Here is a 27,643-nt window from a genome sequence, read left to right on the forward strand (position 1 = left end):
AGCATTCGTATCTGTACTCTGTCTGAATATCAACTCTGCCTGTTTCCCGATTCTGGTTTTTGGATTTCTCTGGATGTTTTGATCTCTACCTGAACTTTGATGCCGACTTTGTTTGCACCTTGGGATTTGTAACTCAATTACTATCATCGTGTGCATGGTACTGGGTCTGCGATTGGATCCCTGCTCTAGCGTCCTTACAATTAGTTCCTTTTCAGTGATTTAAATGCAATCAGACATTGACAAGACTATTAAGTAAGTCTGAGACAATATCTCAGCTATATCCATCTCCACCCTTGACAAATCATTCTTTTCTTCATGCTAAATTACAGATCTTTAAATACTTGCCCAATGCAAAAGAGCCACTGGATTCGTTCTGCAGTGCAATGACCAGAATTATACAGTATTCAGCCTGGAGCTTAACTAGTCTTTCAAATGACTGTAACATGACTGCCTTTCTGTCACATTCCAAGCCTCAGCAAGTAAAGGGGGTAGTTATGCAATATGCTGTTTTAATCATTCTATCCACCCATCTGCAAATATTGTCCATTACTGTCACTTCGAGTCAAACTATTATCAAAAGGATTGTATGTCACCATATTCATTTTTCATTTTTTTGCCAGCATAGCCAATTAAGCAATAATGGAGTAATAATCAAAATAGAATCAATAAAAGACTACACCAACTAGGGCATTCAAACAGTGTGCAGAAGACAACAAACTTTACAAGTACGACAAAAAATAATAATAATAATAATAAAACAAGGAATAAACAAATATTGAAATAAGAGATGAAGAGCCCTTGAAAGTGATTCCATTGGTCGTGAGAATAGATCAGAACCCAAGATACATTTTATCCACGACTGCAAAGCAGTTTTTAATACTGTGCACATCCTTTGAATCTACAATCATTTCACCACTCTCATCATTACTCAGTTCCACTTCAGACATTTAGAAAATATTTAAGATATTTCCTTGATTTCAAAAGATTATTTTTTTCATGCTGTCTACTATGTCTTCACAACCACATCATTAATTTCACTTCTGCATGTTCTGTACTCCCATATGCTTTCAGTTCAGTGGAGCTCTTGCTATCTGCTGACTGCATCTCGTTTTGGTTTTAACCTATCCTATGCATTCTTTTACATTTACAGGGGTCCACATTTCAGAGCTTTAAACAAAAATGCTCATGAGATTTCACATAAGCAAAGATTTACATTGCATTTGATGGCATGCACAACCCTCTGAAGGAAGCTTCATGTTAATTAATTCTGATGTACCAAAAATTATAAACCAGATTCATTTTTGGAATTACATGACTATTTTGTATATAATTTTCCTGGATACTTCAAGGGCTCAGCAAGACTTTTCACAACTACAAACATTTCAAGTATTGTTTTAAGTACAACATATAAATAATTATATGGTTCCTTCAGAATTTCAAATTTTAATTTGATTGTCCTGTATGCGCCATGAAATAGTTGCATTTAAAATTATCTTAATATTAATTCTCTGTATTGCCCATTCTCTCATTACCACATCACCTGAGGTTTAATATTACATTTTTCTTGATGAATAATGTCTACACAACAGTTCTGGTAACTACATGTTTATAAAGTCTGGTTTCAATACAAATAATAGAGCTTTAGATTTAAAATAAATAAAATTATATGCTACCTTACAGTCCATGAAAGACACAGTGACCTTAGCATTTTCTAGAAATCAAATGGATGCAAAATGGATTACATAAATCAAAAATAAATAAATAAATAAATGGATAGATAGATAGATAGAAACATTTCTCAATCACTCAAGGTGAAGGAGAATCCCAATGGCTTCTACAAATATATTAAGAACAAAAAAAAAGGGACAAAATTTGTTCACTTAAAGATCACGGCAGATAGGGTCGTAAAGAGAGTATTTGGCACATTGGCCTTCACAATAGAAGTATTGAGTAAAAGAGTTAGGATTTCATGTTGAAGTTGTATAAGACATTAGCGAGACCTACTTTTGAGTACTGTGTACAGTTCTGGTTACCTACCTATAGGAAAGATGTAAATACAATTGAAAAAATGCACAGAAAAATTACAAGGACATTGCCAAGACTTGAACACCTGAGTTAGAGAAAAGTTTGAATAGGTTAGGACCTTATTCACTGAAGGGTAAGAGAATGAGAAGAGATATGACAGAGGTATACAAAGTTATGAGAGGCATTGAAAGGGTAAATGCAAGCAAGCTTTTTTCCACTGATACTGGGTGATACTAGAACTAGAGGCCAGAGTTTAAAGGTGAAGTATTTAAAGGGAACATGAGGGGGAATTCCTTCATTCAAGGAACGCACATGTGTGGAATGAGCTTCCAGCAGAATTGGTGGATGCAAGTTTGATTTTAATATTTAAGAGATATTAGGATGTACATAGATGGGAGTGATCTAGAGGGCTATGATCCGGGTGCAGGTCATTGGGTCTTGGCAGAATAATAGTTCGGCACAGTCTAGGTAGACTGAATTACGTGCTTCTGTCTGATAATGTTCTGTGACTCTTTGACTCTTTTAGTCTGCACAGAAGCTATAATGAGGTATCCAAAGTCAATTTTTAGGACCTCTGTCATTCAGATTAAACCACTTAAGAGAGCAGATTCAGTATAATGTTAATAATGCAGATAATAAAATTAATCACTGTTCAAACTAAAAAATTTTTAAAGGTAAAGACGGGGAACAGAGGTAAACAACATGATTGGAAAAACCTACTGTGGAGTCAAATTTTACCCACCAGCTACAACAACAGCTCTGAGGTTTAAGCGCATAAAATACTTCTGTGTGTGAAAAGCAAGACAAAAACCCCAATTAAATTTGTTCACCAGCTGAGCCTCACGTGTCCTATTGGCATAATGACTTGAATTTAATTGAGTACAAATTTAGATGTGTTTGCCTCATTGATTAAAGTAGGAGAAAACTATTGGAAGTATGAGATGTTGAGAATTCCAGGTCAGAGGGCTATTTGTATTCAGTTTTGGAGAACCCCAAGTGATAATAGACAATAGGTGCAGAAGTAGACCATTCGGCCCCTCGAGTCTGCACCGCCATTCTGAGATCATGGCTGATCATTCACTATCAATACCCAGTCCCTGCCTTGTCCCCATATCCCTTGATTCCCCTATCCATCAGGTATCTATCCAGCTCCTTCTTGAAAGCATCCAGAGAATTGGCCTCCACCGTCTTCCGAGGCAGTGCATTCCACACCTCCACAACTCTCTGGGAGAAGAAGCTCTTCCTCAACTCTGTTTTAAATAACTGACCTCTTATTCTCAATCCATGCCCTCTGGTACTGGACTCTCCCAACATCTGGAACATATTTCCTGCCTCAATCCTATCAAATCCTTTAATTATCTTAATCATTTCAATCAGATCCCCTCTCAATCTCCTCAATTCCAGCGTGTACAAGCCCAATCTCTCCAATCTCTCAGCGTAAGACAGCCCTGCCATCCCAGGAATCAACCTAGTGAATCTACGCTGCACTTCCTCAATTGCCAGAATGTCCTTCCTTAAACCTGGAGACCAAAACTGTACACAATATTCCAGGTATGGTCTCACCAGGGCCCTGTACAAATGCAAAAGGACATCCTTGCTCTTGTATTCAATTCCCCTTGTAACAAAGGCCAACATTCCATTTGCCCTCTTCACTGCCTGTTGCACTTGCTCATTCACCTTCATTGACTGGTGAACTAGGACTCCTAGGTCTCTTTGCATTTAATATGCAAATGTAGCTTTAATAAAGCTACATTCAATAAGCTTTTCCAAAACAAAAACAATCATCTAAATTTGAAATATCATCCTCAAGAACCCAATGCAGCAAATGAGGAAGAATAGGGAACAGATCAGGGCAGACCATAATATTATGAGAACATGTTTCACTGGAGATCAATAGACAGAAAAATACAAGCACACGAATTCATCTCACATTGATTACAGTGTGAAGTTTCAAGATCAGTACATTGCAGTCCCTATTAACAAAAATCATTTCTTTCTGTTCTTGAGCTGCTTTGCAACAATAATATCTCCTTATTTTTCTTTAAAAGGAAATTATGGCAACTTGCATAATATTCCAAAATGTGCAGGATAATATCTCTTAATTCATAATATAAACATAGATCCAAACATTATGGCTCAACAGGTATGTACATTGCGTTAGCGTTCATTTATTCTGTGGACTGTCACTTTAAAACGCCGAGAGAATGAGACTGACCTGTGGACACTGTTTGAGGGAGGGAGGAAGAGAAAGAGAGAGAGATTGAGATTTGATGGACAATTAATGTTATGGTTTCTCTGCAGCTTGTTTACTTTTTACAAGGACACACAGAAATACACAGCTCAGAGTCAAGATGGATTCGGTCAATGGAAGACACCAGTGAGTCAGTCGCTGGTTTAAACTTTCAGTAGCCCAAAAGGGGTGAGTTGAGATCGATCCAGAGTATTGATAAATGACTCTCTCTAAGTAGCCGGTGAGGGTGAGTTTGTTTCCATTCGAATATGAAAGTGTGATTGTCACTTCGATAATCCACAGGGAGTGGGTTCTCTGCTGAGGGGAAACCTTTGTGAATACCACGTGTGTGTGTTTACCCTTTGTCTGGGTGTGGTAGTTCACTGACGAAAGGCACCCCTGTGGCAAATCACTGTTGGAGTTATTTTGTATATTATGGAACTGCATAAGTGGCTATCACATTGTGTGTGATTGGGGTAACCTTGTGGAATCTACCAGTGAGTCGACCCTTGCCTGGGTAGTGGTTTCCTTGAAGAGGGTCCCCTTTGTGATAAGCTACTGTTGGTGATAATCTATACATGGATTCTGCTTGAGTATCCTGTGGCCACCACCTTGAGATATCCCATAGCTGAATTCGGCTGTGGTACCACTTGTGTTGAAAGGATATTCGTTGAGGATCACTGTCATGTCATGTGGCGTGGAACAACTTCGGAGATAAAACTTACTGCTATTGTTATTTTGTATTGATGTCCTGGAATCTGTGAAATATCGGCATAATTGCCTTCTCACAACATTCGCCTTTGGATTACAAATATCTCGCATTAATTAACCTGTGCATTTGAACTGAACTTTTCTTACATTCCATCGTAAGACTGTATCACTTACCACCTAAGCTTGAAGAAGTTTGGGGATTTATATACTTACACCTATGTATACATAACGCTTAACTCTTGACTTACCTGGTTGAAGTTACTGTATGACGAACCAGACTCAAGGTGTGTTCTATTGTTGCTGATACTTTTACAAGGTTGCGTGTACGTGACAACATAGACTTATAATGTTTGTGTTCGGAATTTTTTCTTCCCCAGATGTTAATTTTGTGAACATTTAGGCCAATTTTATCGTATACACATAATTGAGCATATGAAAGATGTTTTTTTTTTAAAACTTACCTTGTTTAAACTATCAAGAATTATTTCATGTAAACTCTCCAACAAGCACTGTTTGTGAATTAATTTTGCCATTGATTCCAACGCATCCATATTTCTTGGGTCCTCTTTCAGATGGATTTTAGATACTAGATAACAGAACAAATACAACCAAATTGTTGGTGATTAAGAACTTTTAAAAAATATTTGAACAACAGAGCAGGCTTCGAAATCACTCTACAAGATCAAGTAGTAATTCACTCGCACATTTTCCATTTTGTGTACTCCATCCCATGCTCATGATGAGATTTAAAGCAAAATACAAATATTTAAGATAAATTTTGTGGTATAGAAATGCATACTGCAACAGCAAAAGAAATTAGTGCACTGTCTATTCTATTACACCAGAGATGTAATACCATCTAGTCTATAATTACCAGAGGAACAGAAGATTCAAGGATATACACAAACCTTCCTTGTGAAAACAAAAGCAACATTCTTTCTCATGGGAATCATTAGCTCATGGCCACTCAAAGTGGAGAATAATAATTTGGGATGGTATAGAGAAACTTAATACCATGCATTATTAGCTCAGAGGCCCTCTATGTAAGTTGCAGAAACACATCGCCTCACAAGTAGCCTACCAGCCCACCCCATCAAGCTCCTCCTGCCCCATAAGTGGAAGTGTCTGCATTTCCCACGATGACCCCAGTCACCTCAGAACATGCAAAACTGGAACGGGAGCAAGTCATTCTTTACCCTGAAGAGCAGATCTAGGAAACGAATACCAGCTCCAGGACAGAGATCCACTGCACCTTTGAATCAGGTATTATTTCTTAGAGGGTTGCAGGTTCAAACCCCCATACAATCATTATGGTTTCCATGTCTTTTCTATATTGAGAGCATATTACGCATTGTGAGTATTGTCTTTTAGATAAACTGTTAAACCAAAACCTCGCAAGACATTTTAAAATGGACACAGGTTTCCAGATCAATGTCTCTATCAGCCAACTTCATGAGAACAATCATGTTTGGTCTTTTGTATTACTGAAATATTATGTAGAAACAGCTTTCTGTGTTTCGCTATATTATAAAATGAACGGAAGGCAGCTCATACACTGAAGTCTTAGTGGTTGTTCTGAGGTTTCCAAACATATTGTAAAGATAAAAGCAAATACGTTTGGTTAGTTGATCTCATTTACGTCAGGAAATGGAATCACTCTTGAATAGTCTCAACAATAGTTGCAAAACAGCACTAAAATAAATGTTGACTATTTTGAAATTTTGAAAAATTTACTTCAATGCATGATAGTCTATGTATTTTCAATAAAACAGTCCATTTCTTTCCAGTAACACCATTCAGCACAAACTGTGGATCATGTTGGATTCTGATTACTTAGTGATCCAAAGGTTCATCAGAAGTCAAGAATAAAGCATAAACCTTGTTGCTTATGGCCATTTTATTAAATGTTACTAGAACAGAAAACAAACAAGAAAAAGGAGCTAAGAAAGCAATGAATATGCATTGTATTGTAAGGAGACAGGCAGACAGACAGGCAGGTAGGCAGAAGGGGTGGTATGGCTCTGTTGGTAAAAAATGAAATCCAATCACTCCAAAGAGGTGACATAGGGTTGGAAGTTGTTGAATCTTTGTGGGTAGAGCTAAAGAACTGCGAGGGTAAAAAGACCCTGATGGGAGTAATATACAGACCCCCTCCCCCAAATATTAGTAATGACATGGTCTACAAACTACAATGGGAGACAGAAAATGCATTCCAAAAGGGCAATGTTACAATGGTCATGGGGGATTTCAATATGCAGGTAGAGTGGGAAAATCAGGTTGCTGCTAGATCCCAAGAGAGGGTATTTCTGGAATACCTACGAGGTGGCCTTTTAGAGCAGCTTGTGGTTGAGCCCAATAGGGGTGTAATGCAATGAATCAGAATTGATTAGAGGGCTTAAAGTAAAGGAACCATTAGGAGGCAAAGATTATAATATGATAGAATTAACATCGCAATTTGAGAGGTAGAAGCTAAAGTTGAATATACCTGTATAACAATGGAGTAAAGGGAATTACAGAGGCGTGAGAGAGGAATTAGCCAAATTGATTGGAAAAGAACACAGACAGGGATGACTGCAGAGCAGCGATGGCTGCAATTTCTGAAAACAATTCGCAAGGCACAGGATATAAATGTCCCAAAAAGAAAGAAGTATTCTCAAGGCTAGATGACATAGCCATGGGTAATAAGATAAGTCAAAGCTGACATAAAAGCCAAAGAGGGTGCATATAATTGAGAAAATATTAATGGGAAGTTAGAGGATTGGGAAGCTTTGAAATATGAACAGAAAGAAACTAAAAAGTCATTAAGAAAAAGATGCAATACAAAAGCAGGCTAGCCAATAATATTAAAGAGCAGACCAAAACTTTGTTCACTGAACCAACGATACTGGACCACTGAAAATGACGCTAGAGAGGTAGTAATGGGGGACAAGGGAATAGCGGATGAAGTGAAGTATTTTGCATCAATCTTCACTGTGGAAGACACTAGCAATAAGCTGGAAGTTCAAGAGTGTCAGAGATCAGAAGTGTGTGAAGTTGTCATTACTAGGGAGAAGGTTCTTGGGAAACTGAAAGGTCTGAAGATAGATAAGTTATCAGGACCAGAGAGTGGACACTGAAGGGTTCTGAAGGAGGTGACTGAGGAGATTGTGGAAGCATTAGTAATTATCTTTCAAGAATCATGAACTTCCGGAATGGTTGGGGTTGTAAATGACTGTAAAATTGCAAATGTCACTCCACTCTTCAAATAGAGAGAAGGGCAGAGGAAAGGAAATTATAGGCCAGTTAGTATGACCATATCGGTTGGGAAGATGTTGGAGTTGATTGTTAAGGATGTGGTTTTGGGGCACTTGGAGGCACATGTTTAAATAGGCCGCGGTCCACACGAACCTTTTCTGATTATCTGCCGTTGACCAGTGGTGTTCCACAGTCTGTGTAGGACTACTTCTTTTTACGTTGTATGTCAATGATATGGATGGTACAATTGATGGCTTTGTTACAAAGTTAGTGGGCAATGCGAAGAGAGGTGAAGGGGTAGGTGGTTTTGAGTAAGTTGCGAGGTTACAGCAGGATTTAGATAGATTAGGAGAACAGGCAAAGAAGTGGCAGATGGAATACAGTGTCAGAAAGTGTACGGTCATGTACTTTGGTAGATGAAATAAAGTCATAGGCTATTTTCTAAACAGATAGAAAGTTCAAAAACCTAAGGTGCAAAGGGACTCAGGAGTCCTTGTGTAGGATTGCCTAAAGATTAATTTGCAGGTTGATTTGGTGGTGAGGAAGGCAAATACAATGTTAACATTAATTTCGAGAGGACTAATATATAAAAGCAAAGATGTAATGCCGAGGCTTTCTAAAGCACTGGCGAGGCCTCACTTGGGAGCATTGTGAGCAGTTTTGGGCCCCTTATCTTAGAAAGGATGGGCTGACACTGGTAGGATTCAAAGGAGGTTCACAAAAATTATTCCAGGATTGCAGGCTTGTTATATGAATACTGTTTGATAGCTCTGGGCCTGTATCCACTAGAATTTAGAAGATCAGCAGTGACCTAATTGAAAGCTATCGAATGTTGAAAAGTCTCAAAAGAGTGGATGTGGAGAGTATGTTTCCTATGGTGGGAGAGTCTGAGACCAGAGGACACAGCCTCAGAACAGAGGAGCATCCTTGTAGAATGGAGACAAGGAGGAAATTTTTTTTTAGGCAGATAGTGGTGAATCGGTGGAATTCATTGCCACAAGCACCTGTGGAGACCATGTCTTTATATATATTTAAGACAGAGGTTGATACATTCTTGATTGGTCAGGACATGAGGAGATATGGAGAGAAGGCAGGAGATTGGGGCTGAGAGGGAAAATGGATCAGCATTGACAAAATGGTGGAGCAGACTTGAGAGGACAAATTGCCTAATTCTGGTCCTACATCTTATGATCTTAAAGCTAAGAAAAGCCAAAGGAAAAAACGATTGTGGTCATTTCATACTCAGGCTAGAGATAACAAAAATTCCAGTGATAACAATTATCAGAATCAGGTTTAATATCACTGGTATATGTCATGAAATTTGTTGTTTTGTGCCAGCAGTATATTGCAATACGTAATAAAAATGTATAAATTCCAGTAAGAAATGTACATAAAAATAAAATTAAATAAGTAATGCAAAAAAGAGCAAAAAAAGGTAAGGTTGTATACATACATAGGTTCATTGTCCATTCAAAAATCTGATGGCAGAGGGCAGCAAACTGTTCCTGAAACATTGAGTGTTTGTCTTCAAGTTCCCATACCTCTTCCTTGATGGTAGCCCAGGATAATGGAAGCCCTTTATGATGAATGCCATCTTTTGAAGACGTCCTCAATGCTGTGCTCATGATCAAGCTGTCTGAGTTTACAACTTCTTGCAGATTTTTTCACAATCCTCTGCAATGGACCCTCTATATCAGATGATGATGCATCAGTTAGAATGCTCTCAACAGTACATCTTGTAGAAATTTGTGAGAGTTGTCGGTGGCATACCAAGTCTCCTCAAAATCCTAATGAAATATTGCTGCTGTTGTGCCTTCTCTGTATTTGCATCAATATATTAGGCCTAGGATAGATCTTCAGAGATGTTAACAGCAAGGAACTTGAAACTGCTCACCCTTTTCATTGCCAATCCCTTGATGAGGACTGGTGTGTGTTCCCTTGACTTTCTCTTCCTGAAGTCCGTGATCAATTCCTTGGTCTTACTGACACTGAGTGCAAGATTGTGTTGTGACACCAATCAACCAGCTAATCTATCTCACTCTTGTATGCCTCTTCATCACCACCTGAAATTCTACCAACAATAGTTGTGTCATTGGCAAATTTATAGATGGTGTTTCAGTTGTGACTATCCCACACAATCATGCGTATAGAAAGAGCAGAGCAGTAGGGTAAATACACATCCTTGAGGTGGCCCAGTGTTAATTGTCAGTGAGGAGGATGATGTTATTTCCAATTAGCACTTTCTGTGGTCTCCCAATAAACAAATCAAGGATCTAGTCGCAGAGGGAGGTACCTGAGCCCAGGTTTTGGAGCATTTTAATTAGTACTGAGGGTACGATTATGTTAAATGTTGAGCTGTAATCAATAAACAATAGCTTGACATAGATATTGCTATTATCTAAATGATCAAGGCTGACTGGAGAGACAGGGAGAATGCATCTGTTGTAGACCTATTGCACTGTAAGGCAAAGTGCAGCAGGTCCACATCCTTGCTTAGACAGGAGTTGACTCTGGCCATGATGGACCTCTCAAAGCTCTTAATCACAGCAGATGTGAGTGATGGTCATTGAGGAAGTTCATCCTGCTTGCCTTGAGCACTGGTATGATCGTTGACTTTTTGAAGCAGGTGATAACCTCTGACTGCAACAGTGAGAGATTTAAGATGTCCTTGAATACTCCACCAGTTGCTTGGCCAGGTTTTTAGTGCCTTACCAGGTACATTATCTGGTTCTGATGTTATGAGTGATGAATAGACCTGATGGACAATGGGGTACAGAGTTAACCATCCCCCCCGAGAAACACGAACTATTACTGTTGCTATGCTGACCATGAGAAAGAGAGACAGAAAAACAAGCAAGAACATCGGCGACAGATAAGAGAGACGGGGAAATTGCTGATTAAACGTATTGTGACTCCTTTTTTGAATTATTTACTGTTTCACTGCAAGGACAATAGTTTGCTCATAAACATTCCTCAGTGGACTGAAGGAGTGGCCTTATTTGATGGACACAGTTATTCAGGAGTGATGGATAACTGAGTCCCCGTGAGTAGGGATAAAAGACAGGTCTGGAGAGACACCCTCCAGACACGCCAGTGGACACTGATTGAGTGTTGGAACACACAAGAAAGGTGGGGGCTTCGAAGACCAAACCAGGAGGTCGGTCATTAAGGCTATCAGTGTAAAAGCAGGGCCGGTGGGGACTTGTGTGTGTGTCCAATCATGCCAGAGTGATGAGTCCACCACAGAAGAATGGTCTAGCAGAAGGACGGAGAGGTCATAACTGAATGACCACACCGTTATGACGGATTAAGAAAGCAAAGAAAGGTTTGCCTGACTGTAGCTGTTACATCTTGCTCTCTCTCTCTCTCTCTCACTCTCTCTCCAATGATTACAATACAACAACTATAACTACATCAGCACTCATGAACTGAACTTTATACTTTTCTATGACAATTTATTTACCCCTAGACATCGATAGAGCTTGTTTATTATTGATTATTATTATTCCTACACTTTTAGGTTTATTACCGCTAACTGGTTTTATATGTATATTTGCATTATTGATATGGTTTTGCTTATTTTTATTAATAAACACCTTTAGTATAGTACCACCATACTCCCAACAAATTCTTCTTTCTCTGCTGGTTAGACACCCAGTTACAGGGTACGTAACACTGACAACTTCATTCGCTTGAAAGGTATTTAGACGTTGGCAAGAAAACATAGGGTCAACAGATGCTGCATTGATTTGCAGAGATGTCACTTTCTCTCTCTGAATTTCAAAGTGTGCATAAAAAGGCATTGAGTTCATCTGGGAGGGATACATCACAGCCATTCATGGTGTTAGATTTCGCCTTGTAGAAAGTAATGTCCTGCAAACCCTGTCAGAGCTGACGTATATCCATTTTTATCTCTAACTTCAATTGGAATTGTTTTTTTTGCTCTTAAAATACCCTTCCATAGTTCATACCAGGAGTTCATGTGTAGTTCTGGATCATTGGCCTTAAATCCTACAGATCTAGCCCTCAGCAAATGATGAATCTCCTGGTCCATCCATGGCTTTTGTTTGAGTGTATCCAGTATGTTCTCGAAGACAGACAGTCATCCACAGAGGTCTTGATGAAGTCAATGACAACTGGCATATTCATTCAGATCTGAGAAAAATCTTTGAATATTGCCCAGTCCACTGACTCAAAGCAATCCTGTAAGCACTCCTTTGCCTCCTTTGACCATACCTTTTTGGTCCTCACCACTGGTGCTGTAGTCTCCGCTTGTATGCTGGGAGTAGAAGCCAGATGATTAGACTTCCCGAAGTGTGGCCATGGGACAGCACTGCAAGCTTTCTTGATGATGATGTTACAGTGATCTAGTGTGTCGACTCGTCTGGTTGCACAGGCGATACGTTTGTGGTAATTGTTCAAGCTGGCCTGGATGAAACTATGAAACCTATAAATCTGGATATTTTATAGGTTTTTAAGCAGCACGATACCTGCGACTGAAAACTATGTAGTTTCTAGAGAAATATAGATGTAATTATACTATAGTTACTGGAAAATTCACTGAAAAATTACATGTACATATTTAAGTGATTACATAAAAAACTGAAACAAGCATAGAAAGTTAAACTACAAGAAAATAACAACTGTACATGCCAATCTAACAGCTGGTATTTCTTAAGCAAACACGAGGAAATCTACACAAGCTGGAAATTCAAACAACACACACAAAATGCTGGTGGAACACAGCAGGCCAGGCAGCATCTATAGGAAGCAGCACTGTCAACGTTTCGGGCCGAGACCTGACGAAGGGTCTCGGCCCAAAACGTCGACAGTGTTTCTTCCTATAGATGCTGCCTGGCCTGCTGTGTTCCACCAGCATTTTGTGTGTGGTAGTTGGTATTTCCTACTTACCAGGGCAAGTTATATGTGATATAACCTGAAGGGCCTCAAGATGTAGCGAACAAATGTTTGCATGATTCTTCAAAGTGTTTACTGTCCTACTTAAGGTTAAAGTCCTGACATCTAGATTCAGATTGCTGAAAAGACATTAAATAATTATAGCTCAGTAATCTATAGCATAAAATAAAATCAAAATGTAAACATTTGTAGAATTTCACTTTTACCTCAAAGATTTACAAAACAAAATAAAATCATATCTACATACACTATATTTTTCATGATAATAGAGAATATAGTTTATCAAAAAGTCTGCAGAGATGGCACAGGGGTTGTTTCATTATTTGGAATCTAATTAGAATTCAAAACATAACAATGTATGATTGGACTAACACACACAAAATGCTGGAGCAACTCAGCAAGGCTGGCAGCACCTATGGAAGGAAATAAACAGTCAACATTTTAGGGGCAAGAGCATTCATCAGGACTGGCCTGAAACTACGATTGTTTATTCCCCTCTGCAGATGCTGCCTCTAGGATTTTGTCTGTGTTGCTCTAAGTTTTCAGCATCTGAAGAATCTCTTTTGTTTATAATATATTATTGGATTTAATTTTCTCTCTTCAGGTCAGAATTGAATGCAAATGACTTTGGCAGTTTTCTGATTTAAAAAGGTAATTAACATTCAGAAACTACATTGCAGCTAGTTTCCCTTAGGATGTGAGTGAGTGAGGGGCTCTGGCAGTCAGAATTGACCATGGGTATTGCGTTCTTGCTGACTAGATATGTAAGCCTGGCCAGTATGATATGGAGAGCAAGCTGTTGCCCATGTAGCAAGCTGCCCCTCTCCACACATCTGATGAACCTAAAGGAACGGCAGAGACCAATACAGTTTGGTACCAGCAGCATCGCAGGAGTTGCCTGTCAGCACTGAACTCAGTGTAGGAATGTCTTAGGGACTCCTGCTCTGGATTTTTCCCTCAGGGTTTACTCCTGAAGCCTTCCCCATGAGTGGGTATAGCTTCAAGGCACCAGAAGTTTGAGATCAGAGTTTTCCTTCTCCTAGATGAGCAGCCAACCATGGCTGACAAGCTCCATCTGCCCTAATCAACCAGTTTTAAGGCACCAGTAACCTGCTTTTGCCCCTTCTCCTGTCAGTACAAATGCTTCCACTGGACTTAGTAGCTGAGCCACACGTGAAGGCCAGGAGCTAGACTCATCAGAGGCTAGCTGAGGTGCATGCCATTGGGAGCATTGAACAGATAGCCGGAGTTTGTCCGCATAACTAACCCCAGCTATAACAACCTTTAGGAGATTTTCTGATATTAAGGAATCCACTTTTGCAGTTGTGCTTGCAAATATCCTAAAAACTGTAAAAAAAAAAATACAGATTATACATTACTTGAGAATTCTAAGTTAGGCAGTTCATGAGATCCATTTCAATTACATAATTAATAGTAAATGTAAAAATACTGTTGCTAAAAGGATACATCTTCCTTCGTTAAGCACTGAGATAATGCTGATAAATCTGCAGAATTTACTGCCACAAACATTACTGTGCAAAATACTTCAGCACATACATATAGCTAGCCTGCATATGACTTTTGCATAATACTGTAGTAATTTTATGCTGCAAAAAATAAATAAATTTCATGACACATGTGAGTGATGATAAACCTGATACTGAAAATAGGCAGAAGAGATGCTGCACATCTCCCACATTAGTGTACATTCATAGGATAAAGGGCAGGGAGAGGGGAATCATGGTTGGAAAAAGGGGAAAGAGAGCGGGGAGGGAGTGGGCAGTACCAGTGAGACATTCTGTAATGATCAATAAACCAATTGTTTGGAATCAAATGGCCTTTCCTGGTGTCTCAAGGCTGGGTGTGTCTGCAACCTCACCACCCACTGCCCCCAGGACTCCTCCTCTGTCACCTGTCTCACACCCCTCCCTCAGCGCTCCACCCTTGGCATTTCCAACATCCTTTGCTCCACCAGATTTACAAACTCACTCTTGGAGTGTCACGTGATGACGTAGGGTCAAGAGTTTTAACATATATTAAGAAAATGAAAGGAGATATAGCTTTTTTACAAGAAACACATTTAACAGAAACAGAACATAAGAAATTAAAGAGGGATTGGGTTGGAAATGTCATTGCAGCTTTATTTAATTCAAAATCGAGAGGAGTTGCAAGGAGCATATGGGGATCCTCCGATATCCAGGCAAACATTCTTTCTTTTTTTTTCTTTCTTTAGATAAGGGTTAAGGGGGTAGGGTTAAGGGGAGGGGGGAGGGGTAATATTATTTTTCTCACTATTTTATCTTCACATTTATTTGTAATTTTCTAAAATTTAATAAATAGTTTAAAAAAACTCACTCTCCAATCCATGCTGACAAATACAGTACTGTGCAAAAGTCTTAAGCAACATAGCTATTTATTTGTGCCCGAGTCTTTAAATAGGCTCGTGATTAGTAAGGGTGTCAAAGGTTTAGGAAGAAGACAGGAGAATGGAATTGAAAGAGAATAATAAATCAACCATGGAAAGCAGACTCGATAGGCTGGATGGATGAATTTTGTTCCTTTGCCTTATTATGGTCTAGTTAAAAATCACAGTATCGAATAGCAGTAAATGAATACTGAGTAAATTAGCAAATGACTAATTAAATCATAATGTGTCAATAAGAGAAGTTCACTATAAATCTAATATTTCTTTTCTGGTTGCGCAATTCAGAGATGAAATGTTAGAGTATGTACAGTTCAAAAATTAGTTATTTATTACTTTCAAAACAGTTATATAATAAAGATTTGCAGTGGAAGTCAACACTCTGATAAAAGTAGCAAAGACAGAGGAACAATCAAATACAGTAGAGTCCAGAATTAGAAATTCAATAGTAAAGAGCAATTTTTTCTGCTTTGCCTACTAGCTCAGAAAAAGACAACTGAAAGTTAAGCGATCAGTTCAGTTCATGTATTATACACAATGGATGAGAATTTATAGCCTTTGCCTTCCATTTATAACCTATGCTTCCAAGCAAAAAACAAAAATATTTACCTCTCAAGATAAAGCTTATTAAGTAACTTGCAGGCACTCTCCAAGATATGACTCGAGTCTAAACCATTTTTCATTTGTTCTAAAATGTTGATATGTATCCCTTTTCCCAACAGGAGTTTCCTTATTTGTACTATTAACAAAAGAAAACAAAACATTATTCAAAGAAAATGAGTTATTATTTAGTTAGAATGCATTCTCCCATTTTCAACTTACTGCTTTGGTCTGCCAAAGTTGCCAGAGTACTTGCAGCTGCCTGAAACACTTCCTTTGATGCAGAATGTAGTAACATGGCTGCCATCACCTGCCGATGAATTGGATAGCTACAATATAAAATTGAATAAATCAAAATATATAAAAACCATTTAAATTTTCAAATACTCCTATCATAAAAACAATGAGGCCAGAGCAGAGCACTTTTAAAACAACAAAAGGCATTACCATGCTTCTTCATCTCCAATCTTTGTGTGAAGATTATTCTGATACACGAGTAAATTGTTCAGAGCCCAACAAGCTGCTTCCTGAAAGAAATGTGTTGCAAAAATTGATCACACTTGTACCGATCAACCTGTCTTGTAGTAATAGCACCTTGCAACTTGAACAAGTTAGGATTAAGTCATCCCTCCCATTAACAAAAGCTGTCAATGACTATTTACTTCCTTCGCGAACCACCACCTTCAGCTGCTTTAACATTTTCACTGAAGCAAAACTTATAGTCACATTCAAAATTGAACTTGAACATTTTCTGGTATATACAATGCAAAGGAGGAAAAAAACACAAGTTGGAAAAACAGAAATCTCTGTTGCATTGAGAAAATCTAGATTAAGCCTAAAACCATAAGATACAGAAGCAGAGTTAAGCCATCTGACACATCAAGTCTGCTCAGCGATTTCATCACAGCTGACCCAATTTTCCTCTCAGCTCCCATCTCCTGCCTTCTCCCTGTATCCCTTAATTCCCTGTCCAATCAAGAATCTGTCAACCTCTGCCTTAAATATACATAAAGACTTGGCCTCCACAGCTGCTCGTGGCAAAGAATTCCACAGATTCACTCTCCTTTGTCTATCCCGCTTGTTATTTCTTCAAAGAATTCCAACAGATTTGTCAGGCAACATTTTCACTTGAGGAAACCATACTATGCCCTATTTTATCATGTGCCCTGAGACCTCACTTTAATAATCAACTCCAGCATCTTCCCAGCCACTGAGGTCATACTAACTGGCCTATAGTTTCATCTCTTTTGCCTCTCACCTTTCTTGAAGAATGGAATGACATTTGCAATTTGGTGATTCTTGAAAGATCATTACTAATGCCTGCATGAACTCTTCAGCCACCTTTTTCAGAACTCTGGGGTGTAAACCATCTGATCCAGGTGACCTATCTACCTTCAGACCTTTCAGTTTCCCAAGAACCTTCCTCTCCAGTTACAGTAATTTCACACATTTCATGCCTCCTGATACCTGGAACTTCACCATACTGCTAATGTCTTCCACAGTGAAGACTGATGCTAAATACTTATTCAGTTTGTTCTTTCCTATAGAATACTTCTTCCTCTTTGAGATGTATATAACTGGTGAATGTTATGTATACAAACTGGATTGCACAGGGTTCCATTTTCCTGGTTGATGTGACCAAAAAAATTATTTCATCTCCGGTAAGATGGCAGTGCACCTGAACTCAACAGCTTCTATGGTCCAAAGATGTTATTGCCTTTTTTTAAACATATTTTTTGCAATCACAAGACACTGTTGGACATTAAGAACTTAAAGTAATGTAGGTCTAACCCATCAGTGAGTTGCAGAGAAACCGAAGGAGCTGTATTTGGTGTGTATCGTGCTACTGCTTGCATCAGATAGACGGAGTGGGTGTGTGAAGGAGGTGTGCAGTCTAACAGCGAGTGATCATCTCAGTTGCTTTTCTTGTAATCACAATACCTTGTTGGACATTGTTAGTGTGAAATGCTGCAAGTCCGACTCACTGGTTTACTGGCGAACATCAGGGGTGGGTGACGGGGGAGCTGTGTGGCCTCGGTTATAGCAAGGACTAGGCCTCAAGCCAAGGTGTTGCTTACTTGCAGCCACCAGTAAGAGAGGTGTTGGAGTCAGTGAGCTCCATCAGAGTGCTGGAGATGGTGTGGCACAGTGTACACACAGAGTCTGTGCACTCAGCAAAAGGGAAGATGTATTGTGTTCAACAGCACACCAGGATTTGGACTATATTTTGTTTGTGTGACTATGTTTGACTGCTATGTATGACAGTTGGCACTGTATTTTGCACCTTGGCCCCAGGGTAATGCTGTTTCATTTGGCTGTTTTCCTGGGTATTCATGTGTGGTTGAATGGCAATTAAACGTGAACTTCACCTGGAGTAAATAATACTTGCAACTGTTTCAAAGTAAAATAACATCAGTCAGAAAATTCACCCAGTCATATCCTATACATCATTTTTCATTGACTTTGACAGTAGTTTCTACTTCCTCTTAGTCTCTCATCAACCATGGAGCCAGCTTCATCTGTGCCCATCTTTCACACTAATCCTTGTGAACTGTTCCAAAGGCATGCCCTCAAAGCTGCTGCTCTTGACCTCTTGTCCATAAAGTCATAGAACACTGAAGCACAGAAACAGGCCCTTCAGCCCATCTAATCCATGCCATACTGTATTCTGCCTGGTCGCCTCGACCTGCACCTGGAATGAACATAGCCCTGAACACCCCTTCCATTCATGTATTTATGCCAATTTCCCCTAAATGTTGAAATAAAAATTGTATCCATCACTTTTGCTGGCAACTCATTCCACATTCACACCACCCTTTGAGTGAAAACATTTCTCCTCAGGTTCCTGTTAAGCATTCACCTTGAACATGAGACCCCTAGCTCTAGTCCCATCCAACCTCAGTGGAGAAAGCCTGCTTGCATTTAACATATCTATATCCCACATATTTTTGTATACCTCTATCAAGTATCCCCTCATTCTCATATGCCTCAGGGACGAAATTCCTAACATCCAAACATATAACAGGTCCTCAAACCCCAGCAACATCATTGTAATTTTCTCTGCATTCTTTGAATCATATTGCTACCTTTCCTGCAAGTAGGAAACCGGAACTGCACACAATACTCCAAATTATGCCTCACCAATGTCTCATACTTCAACAACAAGTCTCAACACAAAACATCTCAAATCCTGTACTCAGTACTTTGATTTATGAAGGCCAATGTATCAAAAGCTCTCTTTATGACTCTATCTTCCGATGATGCTTTCTTCATCCAAATGCTGCTGTTGCCTGGGAAACTTCTTCATTCAAGGGCTGATGGAAGTATAAAACAAGCTGTCAGCAAAAGATGTGGGTTCAATTGCAACGTTCAAGAGAAATTTAGATAAGTATAAGGATTAGAGGGATAAGGAGACCTATGGTCTAGGTGCAGGTCGATGGTACAAGACAGAATTACAGTTTGGTTAGATGTGCTGAAGAGCCTGTTTCTGTGCTGTAGTGCCCTCTGACTCGATGATTCAACAAGTTACCTGGAATTTATGTCAAAAGTTAAATGAATCATTAGGAATGGCATATTTGTACTTTCTAAGAGCTTTCAACAAGATCGCACATAAAATATTAGTGTAAATAATGAGAGCATAAACTTAGGCAAGAGATCCAGGAGATCATTTACTTTTAATACACAAAAAGTAGTCTGTTTCCAGAACAAGTAGGTGATAAAAGCAAGAACAATAACAATATCTTAAGTGGTGTCTGGATAATTACTTGAATGAAAAGGGCACAGAGTGAAATAGGATTATTGCAGGCAAGTAGAATTAGTAATGATAGGCATGATGGTCAGCAAATACATGTTGGGCAAAAGGGTCTCCCTCTAGTCTGACTTCAAGTCAATTTTACACATTTGGAAAAAAAACTCCTATTACTTGATATAAATTACAGCAAGATATTACTCTTATGCTTCCTGATGGTAGCTAAATACTTCATGAAGAAAATTCAGAATAAAAAAAACATTAAATAGAGAAATTGTAACATCCCTCACCTGGACCTTAGCGTTTCCCTTGTATAACTCCAAAGCCTTAGAGCATTCCTCCAGCCAGCAGAGATCATCCTTTTGCTCACCAAGATCTTTATTTGCGATTATTGTTTCAGCTTTAGAAGCAGACAATGAAGTAACAGAACATATAGTATTCTGGTCAAAAGGGATATTGTAATAACAGCAAATGATTTGTTGTTCAAATTAACCCAGAAATTGGCATCTCATGTTTACTTTCTGATGCTTAAGCAGCAAAAGCACTGTATATGAAAAGAAGAGCCTTCATGCATAATGGTTTAGAATTTGCAGATGTTTTCACGAGCAAATCTCAGGACTCCTGGACAAATTCAAATAACCTAATATTTATCTGAACTTTGCTTGCTCTTTGTAACATGAATATGCATAATCTAATAATATTACAGGAATTTGCTAGAATCCACCAGCCTTCATGTTAGGGAATCTCTTCTCTGATTCAATATTGTACACATGTATATACCTGTTAAACTGTTTGAATGGCAATAATATCGGAAAGCAAAAAGGTAAGGACAAAGCACTACATTTAAGAAAAAAGTATATATTAGTTGTTCTTTCTGTTTAAAGTATCTTTAAATATTTTGATGAATCTTTTTACATTGTCTATTTCAGGTTTTTTTAGATGTATGACACAGAGTTGTAAGCTTGAAGGACTTATTCTTTTCCTGTCATGTTCTGAACCAACCAACTTGCACAACCTCATATGCTCCACAGAGACATGTCACTTTATATCCAAGGAAGTTACAAACCAGCAAGAGCAGACACAAGATATGGTGCAAGTAAAATTGGACAACGTGCAATCTGAGAGGTGAAGTTGAAGATCTTGTCCAACTCAGCAAAACTGAGGCTAAAGCTGATTGTTTATTTCTCTCCATAGGAGCTGCCTGACTTGCTGAGTTCCTCCAGCACTTTTTGTGTGTTGCTCAAGATTTAAACATTTGCAGAATCTTGTATGTTTGTATGTAGTGAAGTGTTTTTGAAGTGGAATCACTGATATGACCCAAGAAGAGCATGATACAATTTACACATCACTAGTTCCCACAAACAGTAAGGGGCAACGATCATATACTCGCAATGCTGATTTGCATTGGCCAAACACAACATTTTGGTTTTATGTTGGGTTAGTGTCATCTACAAAACTTCTGCTTTATTTTCTGGAGCAAAATTCAAACCCACAAAGTTTTGTCTACAATATCTTGTCTTGTCCATACTGCACCAATCGCCGCCACTGGGCTATAAACGTGCAGGAGCAGTGTGTGGTTAAATGCCTTGCTCAAGGACGCACACGCTGCCACGGCTGAGGCTCAAACTAAAGACCTTCAATTCGCCAGCCCAAAGCCTTAACCACTTGGCCAGCTAAGTTGAAGTCAAATTGTGCAAATTCATTACCTTGGAGCAGACATGATAATTTGTGCAGGAAAGTAACCAAGATATTAAAAATAATACATAGATTCATCAAGATTTCTACAAAATAGTTGGTAAATATTTCATAGAGGATTCTTAAATTCTTTTTTTGCCTGCTAAGTCCAGCCATGCCAATAATGCTTAAATTATTAATTTGGAGTCAATTTAAAATTATATAATCTCATGTCACTTATTTAAGAAATTCTACAGATCTCAACTCACAGTAAAGCTTCAGTTTAAATTTCCATGAAGAGGAAAGGTCCTTTTTCTCTGCTGAATTCCCATTTACGTTCTTTCTACTTTAGTAAAGCACTAAGTGGAAAGGTAATGGTTCTTGATGGGAAAATAGAAGCTATGAAAAAAATGAAATAGGAAGCATATTCACATGCTCTCTAAAATTCTGCAACTATTGGGCCCTTTCCATTAGGTGATTTCTGAAGAATGATGAAAAGAACATGCAAGTTATGAAGTTGTGCTCCATATTTGAACAAATTTCAACTAATTTATTTTACTAACATTTTTGAATGTTTCTTACTTAAAAGAGCTATACTGCTCAAAGCTGCAGCTTGTAAATTACAATTGTGTGGATATTTCATAACTGCTTCAATGATGATTTCATGTACTCCATTGAGAACCAAAATGCTGTAAAAATTATCTGAAAAACAAAATACAAATTTGTTTTATTAATGGCTCACTTTCTCTTCGGAAAAAGTACTCTTCAACTGCCTAGCTTTTATTAAAATTGCAATTCAATGTTGATTAGGAAATCAAACTCACCAAATGCAAACCTCTGAAATAAACAGCAACCAACTTCATGAATTGCTTCACTGTCGGGAAATCTTTTCATTACATCCATCACCAGACTGTAACATTTTTCATGTCCAGACATCAAGATTTCTACATTATTTTCTGAAAATAAGAATTTATGTTCAATAGTAAAAAAGCACTAATTTACAGCCCCCTTGCAATATTTACTTCAACATTCATCACCAAGTTCACAGATGTCTTATGTCCATACTGTCACACCTAATAAACATTGACAGATTCAATACCAGTTACCATTTTCATTTCCTTTATCAGCCAACTATTATAAGTCAACTAATGGATAGCAATTTAGCAATTTGATGCACCATCAATAACTCTCGGAGACGTGAGGCGAGATATAGGCTTTTATTGGCTGGAAGAAAGAACAAGCAGCAAATGACCACCACACTACATCCTGGAGACTGAGGCCGGAGCTGTGTCTCCAATCGCCTTTATACCGGGGTCCGTGGGAGGAGCCACAGGAGCAGTCAGCGGGGGGGGGGCGTGTCCAGACAGGTATATGTAGCTCACCACACAACTATTAAGCAAAATTATAATTTCAAATAACTCGATAAAGATCTGACAAGAGATTATTAAATGAGAAGACTTACGTGAACCAGCCAAAGGAAGGAGAGTTCTCAGAGCATAAAGTACTGTACCCTCATGTTCCATAAAGTTTTTAATGGCTTGAAGAATAACAAGGTGATCTTCAGCTTCCACAAATTCAAGGACCTGCTCATCTGAAACTTAAAATCAGTACCAAATATTTCAACACTCATTTGGCAAGAATGGAAATAATTGGCAGGAGAATAGGGGGAGGTCAGGGGAGGTAGGAAAGAAGCTACAAAATGCAATGAAGGGTGCGAGAGACAACCCATATTTGATAAAAAATTAATCAGAAATACAAGGGATATGATGCAGATGAAAGACAGACTTAAGCTGCATTGCTATGTTGATCATCTTAGATGAGTCTGATAGGTTTGCAGGCACAAGCAGTGCGATTATGATACAGCAGCATTAAAACAGACTTGCCTGATAAAACAGAAAGGGTAATTAATATCCTAGGCAATATAAAACAGGGATGTTGCAGACTTGGTGGATTGCAAAACAGATCCAATGTACTAAAGCCAACTAATCCATTGTGTTATAGTCAAGGAAATGTACAAGATTTATTATGCTGTTATATTTTTTTCTTGAAGCAACAGAAAAATTGGGAATGAATGAGATAGAAAAATTTTGACAGAAAATATTAGGAAGTTGTAAGATTTATAGGGAATAACAATGGAATATTTCAACAATCCTAAATAGTACTGGGAAAGAAACTATATAAAACAGCAAAGAAGGTTAATTTTATAAAAACATTCTATAAATATGGATGTGAAATTTTTACAGCTTGGTCTAGGTAGTTGGGATCTTTGGAGCATATTTCAATGGAAAAGCTGAAAGGGCTGTCCTAAGTCACATGATGAAATAGAACAGTTCAAAGCGTGTTCAGCTTCAATTTCACAATTCATTGAAGTCTTGAACAAACGGTTAAAGATAGCCTGGTAAAACTACATTTGTTAAAGAAACAAAACCATGGGATACATTAAAACCTACTTAGAACATTCCATTGAAGATATTTTAGAGTATAGATACAACCCTCTCACTGAAGCTAGTTTACATCTAGGGTCACTATGATTTGGGTTCAACCAAACAGAGAAATAGTAAATACTTTGTAAATACTGCCCAATGCAAAGTTATCATTCACCAGAAAATAACAGATCATTCACCAGCATAAAATTACAAAGGTAATACATTAGCCAATATTTCAACTTTAACAAACAGTTAACAGAAAAAGAAAAGGGCCCATTACAGTTAAACCAATCCAATGTGCACATAAATAGTCAGGATGCTTTGCTTTGATTACTCATGTACTGAACCTACATTCTGCATGAAAGACATCAGCCTCAGTTTGAACTTCCCTCAAAGACCATTTTGAATGAACTGGCTAACTCAGGAGTATTGGCACCTTTGAACCATTCATCTGCACATAGCACTTCTTCTAATCAGGTGTCCCCTTCGGGTGGGATCCTCCGAGCATCTTCCCTTGTGCTCTTCTCCACATCGCCTAACAATAGACCCCAAACCAGAGTACAGTTTTTCAGAAATTTGATCCCACCCAGCTCTCTCAAATGTTCCAGCATGGCTCCTTAGTCTTAGCCAAGGCCAAAACAGTCTCATTTAGCAGGACACAGTGCTTTTGCAGAAAACTGGTAAAATAGAAAAAATCTCACTGCAGAGCAGTAGAAATCTTAACCAGGGCATTAAATAGGCATAACAGAGGTCAAAGGTAACAGTAGAGTAAGAGGGAAATAGAACTGAGGTAAATGTTCTCAGAGTCAGCGGAGACTTGAGAGCCCACTTCTTACATGATGAGAACCAAAAATGACAAGAGAATTAACTATTTATGTAGCAGGCTGCAATAATCTAGAATGCACTTACAGTGAAGAGTTTATAAATAGCATCAGTTGGGCATGCATGTGTTCAAACAGCCATGATTTTTTTCTCTAATAGTTGGTGATGAATAAGCAATTCAGAAATGTTTTGCTGACTGCAGTTTCAAACTTTCAGGCTTGGAGATGCCAGAAGTGGCCAAGAGGTAAAATTAAATGATTTCACTACTTCAACAAGTTAGGAAAGACAAAGGATTTAAAAGCACCAGCAATCATTTTGAATGCTGCAATGTGGCTGCACTAACTTTGTTCATTTACAGTCAATCAAAAGAAAGTGACAAGTACAGGTACACTGGGTGAATTCCTCTATCAATAACAATTAGGAACAAATACACAGTTTTGAAGAACTATAGTAGTATTGATTGTGTTCTAAATTGTTCTGTACTTCATTTAAATACATTATTGATTACTCAGTTAAATGGGAGTTTGTCATCTTTTTTTAAAACCTTCTTAACTATTTCCATGGAACTTGGGCGAAAAGGGAAAGCTGCTTAATTGGGCCAAAATGTATTGGTCCTGATGTGTCTCAAGTAACCAGAATCCACTGCAAATAGTTTTTCATCACTGGAATGGACTGGATGATGAAGTTTATTGCATTTACAGTTTTATCCATTAAAAAATTATTTTGACTTTCTTTACCAAACAACCATAAGGCAGAAAAAAATTATTGAAATATAAAATTGTTCAGAAATCTATTTTGATAAATAATATCTCATCAAGAAATACAGATGTCAACATTTACCCCTGCCACACCATTTCAAGCTACTTTTGTAATTGTAATACCTTTTTCTAAGAGTCTGTACAACACTTGACATCCATGCATCTGGACTTCACACCTTTTAGGAAATCTGCGCATTCCATCAATAACCACAGAGAAAACATCAATTTCTTCATCTCGAAGCAATAATGAAATTTCATCTGCAATGTGATTTCAAAGCAACACTTTTTTTCAGATGCTTGCATGTAATCCAAATTACAACATCCATCAACAAAAATTTTAACAGCAACTCTAAATAGCTAAGTATTTACATCTTTTGAAAATAATGTTCTATTAACAATGGATACTTCATCAATCATTCACTTTGGATTTGCTGTATTAATTCAAATCATGCTTGTCCTTTTAAAATCCAATGTGTTTAGGAAATCTTCACTAATAGATGTGTCCACATTTCGAGCAAAAATTATTTGTCACAGATCTATGAATTCTGTGTTCTGAAGAAAGGTCCTGCCCAGAATGATACGCGCTTTGGCTCAGTGGACTTAGGCAGTAATGGGAGGAGGTAAGGTAGGTTTGCCTGTGTTAATTGTGGAAAGGAAGTACGCGTGAGAGGCCGGTGTTCTGTGCTCGGTGTCAGATGTGGGGGGTCCTGGAGTCTCCCAGCCTCCTGGAAGGCCATACCTGCACCTGGTGTGTCGAGCTGCAGCTCCTAAAGGACCACGTTTGGGAACTGGAGTCGCAACTCGATGACCTTCATCTGGTCAGGGAGAGTGGCTGCACTCCTGAACAATAAGTACTCCTGTTTGAGTACTGTTTGGGGGGGGGGGGGGCACAGCCTACCTGGGGGAAGCAATAGTGGCTGTGCCTCTGGCACAGAGTCTGGCCCTGTGGCTCAGAAGGGTAGGGAAAGGAAGAGAAACACAGTAGTGATAGGGGACTCTATAGTTAGGGGGTCAAACAAGCAATTCTGTGGATGCAGGAAAGAAACTCGGTTGGCAGTTTGCCTCCCAGGTGCCAGGGTCTGGAATGTTTCTGATCACGTCCACGATATCCTGCAGTGGGAGGGAGAACAGCTAGAGGTCGTGGTACATATTGGTACCAATGACATAGGTAGGAAAAGGGAAGAGGTCCTGAAAACAGACTACAGGGAGTTAGGAAGGAAGTTGAGAAGCAGGACCACAAAGGTAGTAATCTTGGGATTACTGGCTGTGCCACATGACAGTGAGTATAGGAATAGAATGAGGTGGAGAATAAATGCATGGCTGAGGGATTGAAGCGGGGGCAGGGATTCAGATTTCTGAATCATTGGGACCTCTTTTGGGGCAGGCGTGACCTGTACAAAAAGGACAGGTTGCACTTAAATCCCAGGGGGACCAATATCCTGGCGGGTCAGTTTGCTAAGGCTGCTGGGGAGAGTTGAAACTAGAATTGTTGGGAGGTGGGAACCAAACTGAAGAGACTGGGGAAGAGGCGGTTGGCTCACAAATAGAGAAAGCTTGTAGACAGTGTGTGAGGAAGGATAGGCAGGTGATAGACAAGGGATGCGCTCAGACCGCTGGTTCAAGATGTGTCTACTTTAACACAAGGAGTATTGTGAACAAAGTGGATGAGCTTAGAGTGTGGAGCAGTACTTGGAGCTGTGATGTGGTGGCCATTAAAGAGATTTGGATGGCTCAGGGACAGGAATGGTTACTTCAAGTGCCGTGTTTTAGATGTTTCAAAAAGGATAGGGAGGCAAAAGAAAGGGCACTGTTGATCAGAGATAGTATCACGGTTGCAGAAAAGGTGGACATCATGGAGGGATTGTCTACAGAGTCTCTTTGAGTGGAGGTTAGGAACAGGAAGGAGTCAATAACTCTACTGGGTGTTTTTTACAGGCTGCCCAATAGTAACAGAGATGTCGAGGAACAGATAGGGAAACAGATCCTGGAAAGGTGTAATAATAATAGTTGGCGTGGTGGGAGATTTTAATTTCCCAAATATCGATTGGCATCTACCTAGAGCAAGGGTTTAGATGG

At 38.8% G+C, this 27,643-nt stretch overlaps 1 protein-coding gene across 4 annotated transcripts in view; it reads right to left on the reverse strand.

Annotated features, from left to right (window-relative positions):
- lrrk2 (leucine-rich repeat kinase 2) overlaps positions 1 to 27,643 on the reverse strand; it is a 137,254-nt gene that overhangs the window by 87,607 nt on the left and 22,004 nt on the right. For 2 of the 4 annotated variants that reach the window (XM_059987538.1, XM_059987539.1), the window contains exons 5-14: positions 25,691 to 25,825; positions 23,024 to 23,158; positions 22,386 to 22,517; positions 22,144 to 22,263; positions 20,178 to 20,287; positions 16,587 to 16,666; positions 16,362 to 16,468; positions 16,149 to 16,278; positions 13,112 to 13,236; positions 5,428 to 5,552 (exon numbers count right to left, since the gene is read on the reverse strand). In XM_059987538.1, coding sequence (XP_059843521.1) covers positions 5,428 to 5,552; positions 13,112 to 13,236; positions 16,149 to 16,278; positions 16,362 to 16,468; positions 16,587 to 16,666; positions 20,178 to 20,287; positions 22,144 to 22,263; positions 22,386 to 22,517; positions 23,024 to 23,158; positions 25,691 to 25,825 — 1,199 coding nt within the window. Of the gene's footprint in view, positions 1 to 5,427; positions 5,553 to 9,653; positions 9,855 to 13,111; positions 13,237 to 16,148; positions 16,279 to 16,361; positions 16,469 to 16,586; positions 16,667 to 20,177; positions 20,288 to 22,143; positions 22,264 to 22,385; positions 22,518 to 23,023; positions 23,159 to 25,690; positions 25,826 to 27,643 lie in introns of those variants that run through there. The other 2 variants (XM_059987540.1, XM_059987541.1) reach the window with 2 other exon arrangements.

This window comes from Hypanus sabinus, chromosome 13, assembly GCF_030144855.1.
Source record: "Hypanus sabinus isolate sHypSab1 chromosome 13, sHypSab1.hap1, whole genome shotgun sequence".
NCBI lineage: Eukaryota > Metazoa > Chordata > Chondrichthyes > Myliobatiformes > Dasyatidae > Hypanus > Hypanus sabinus.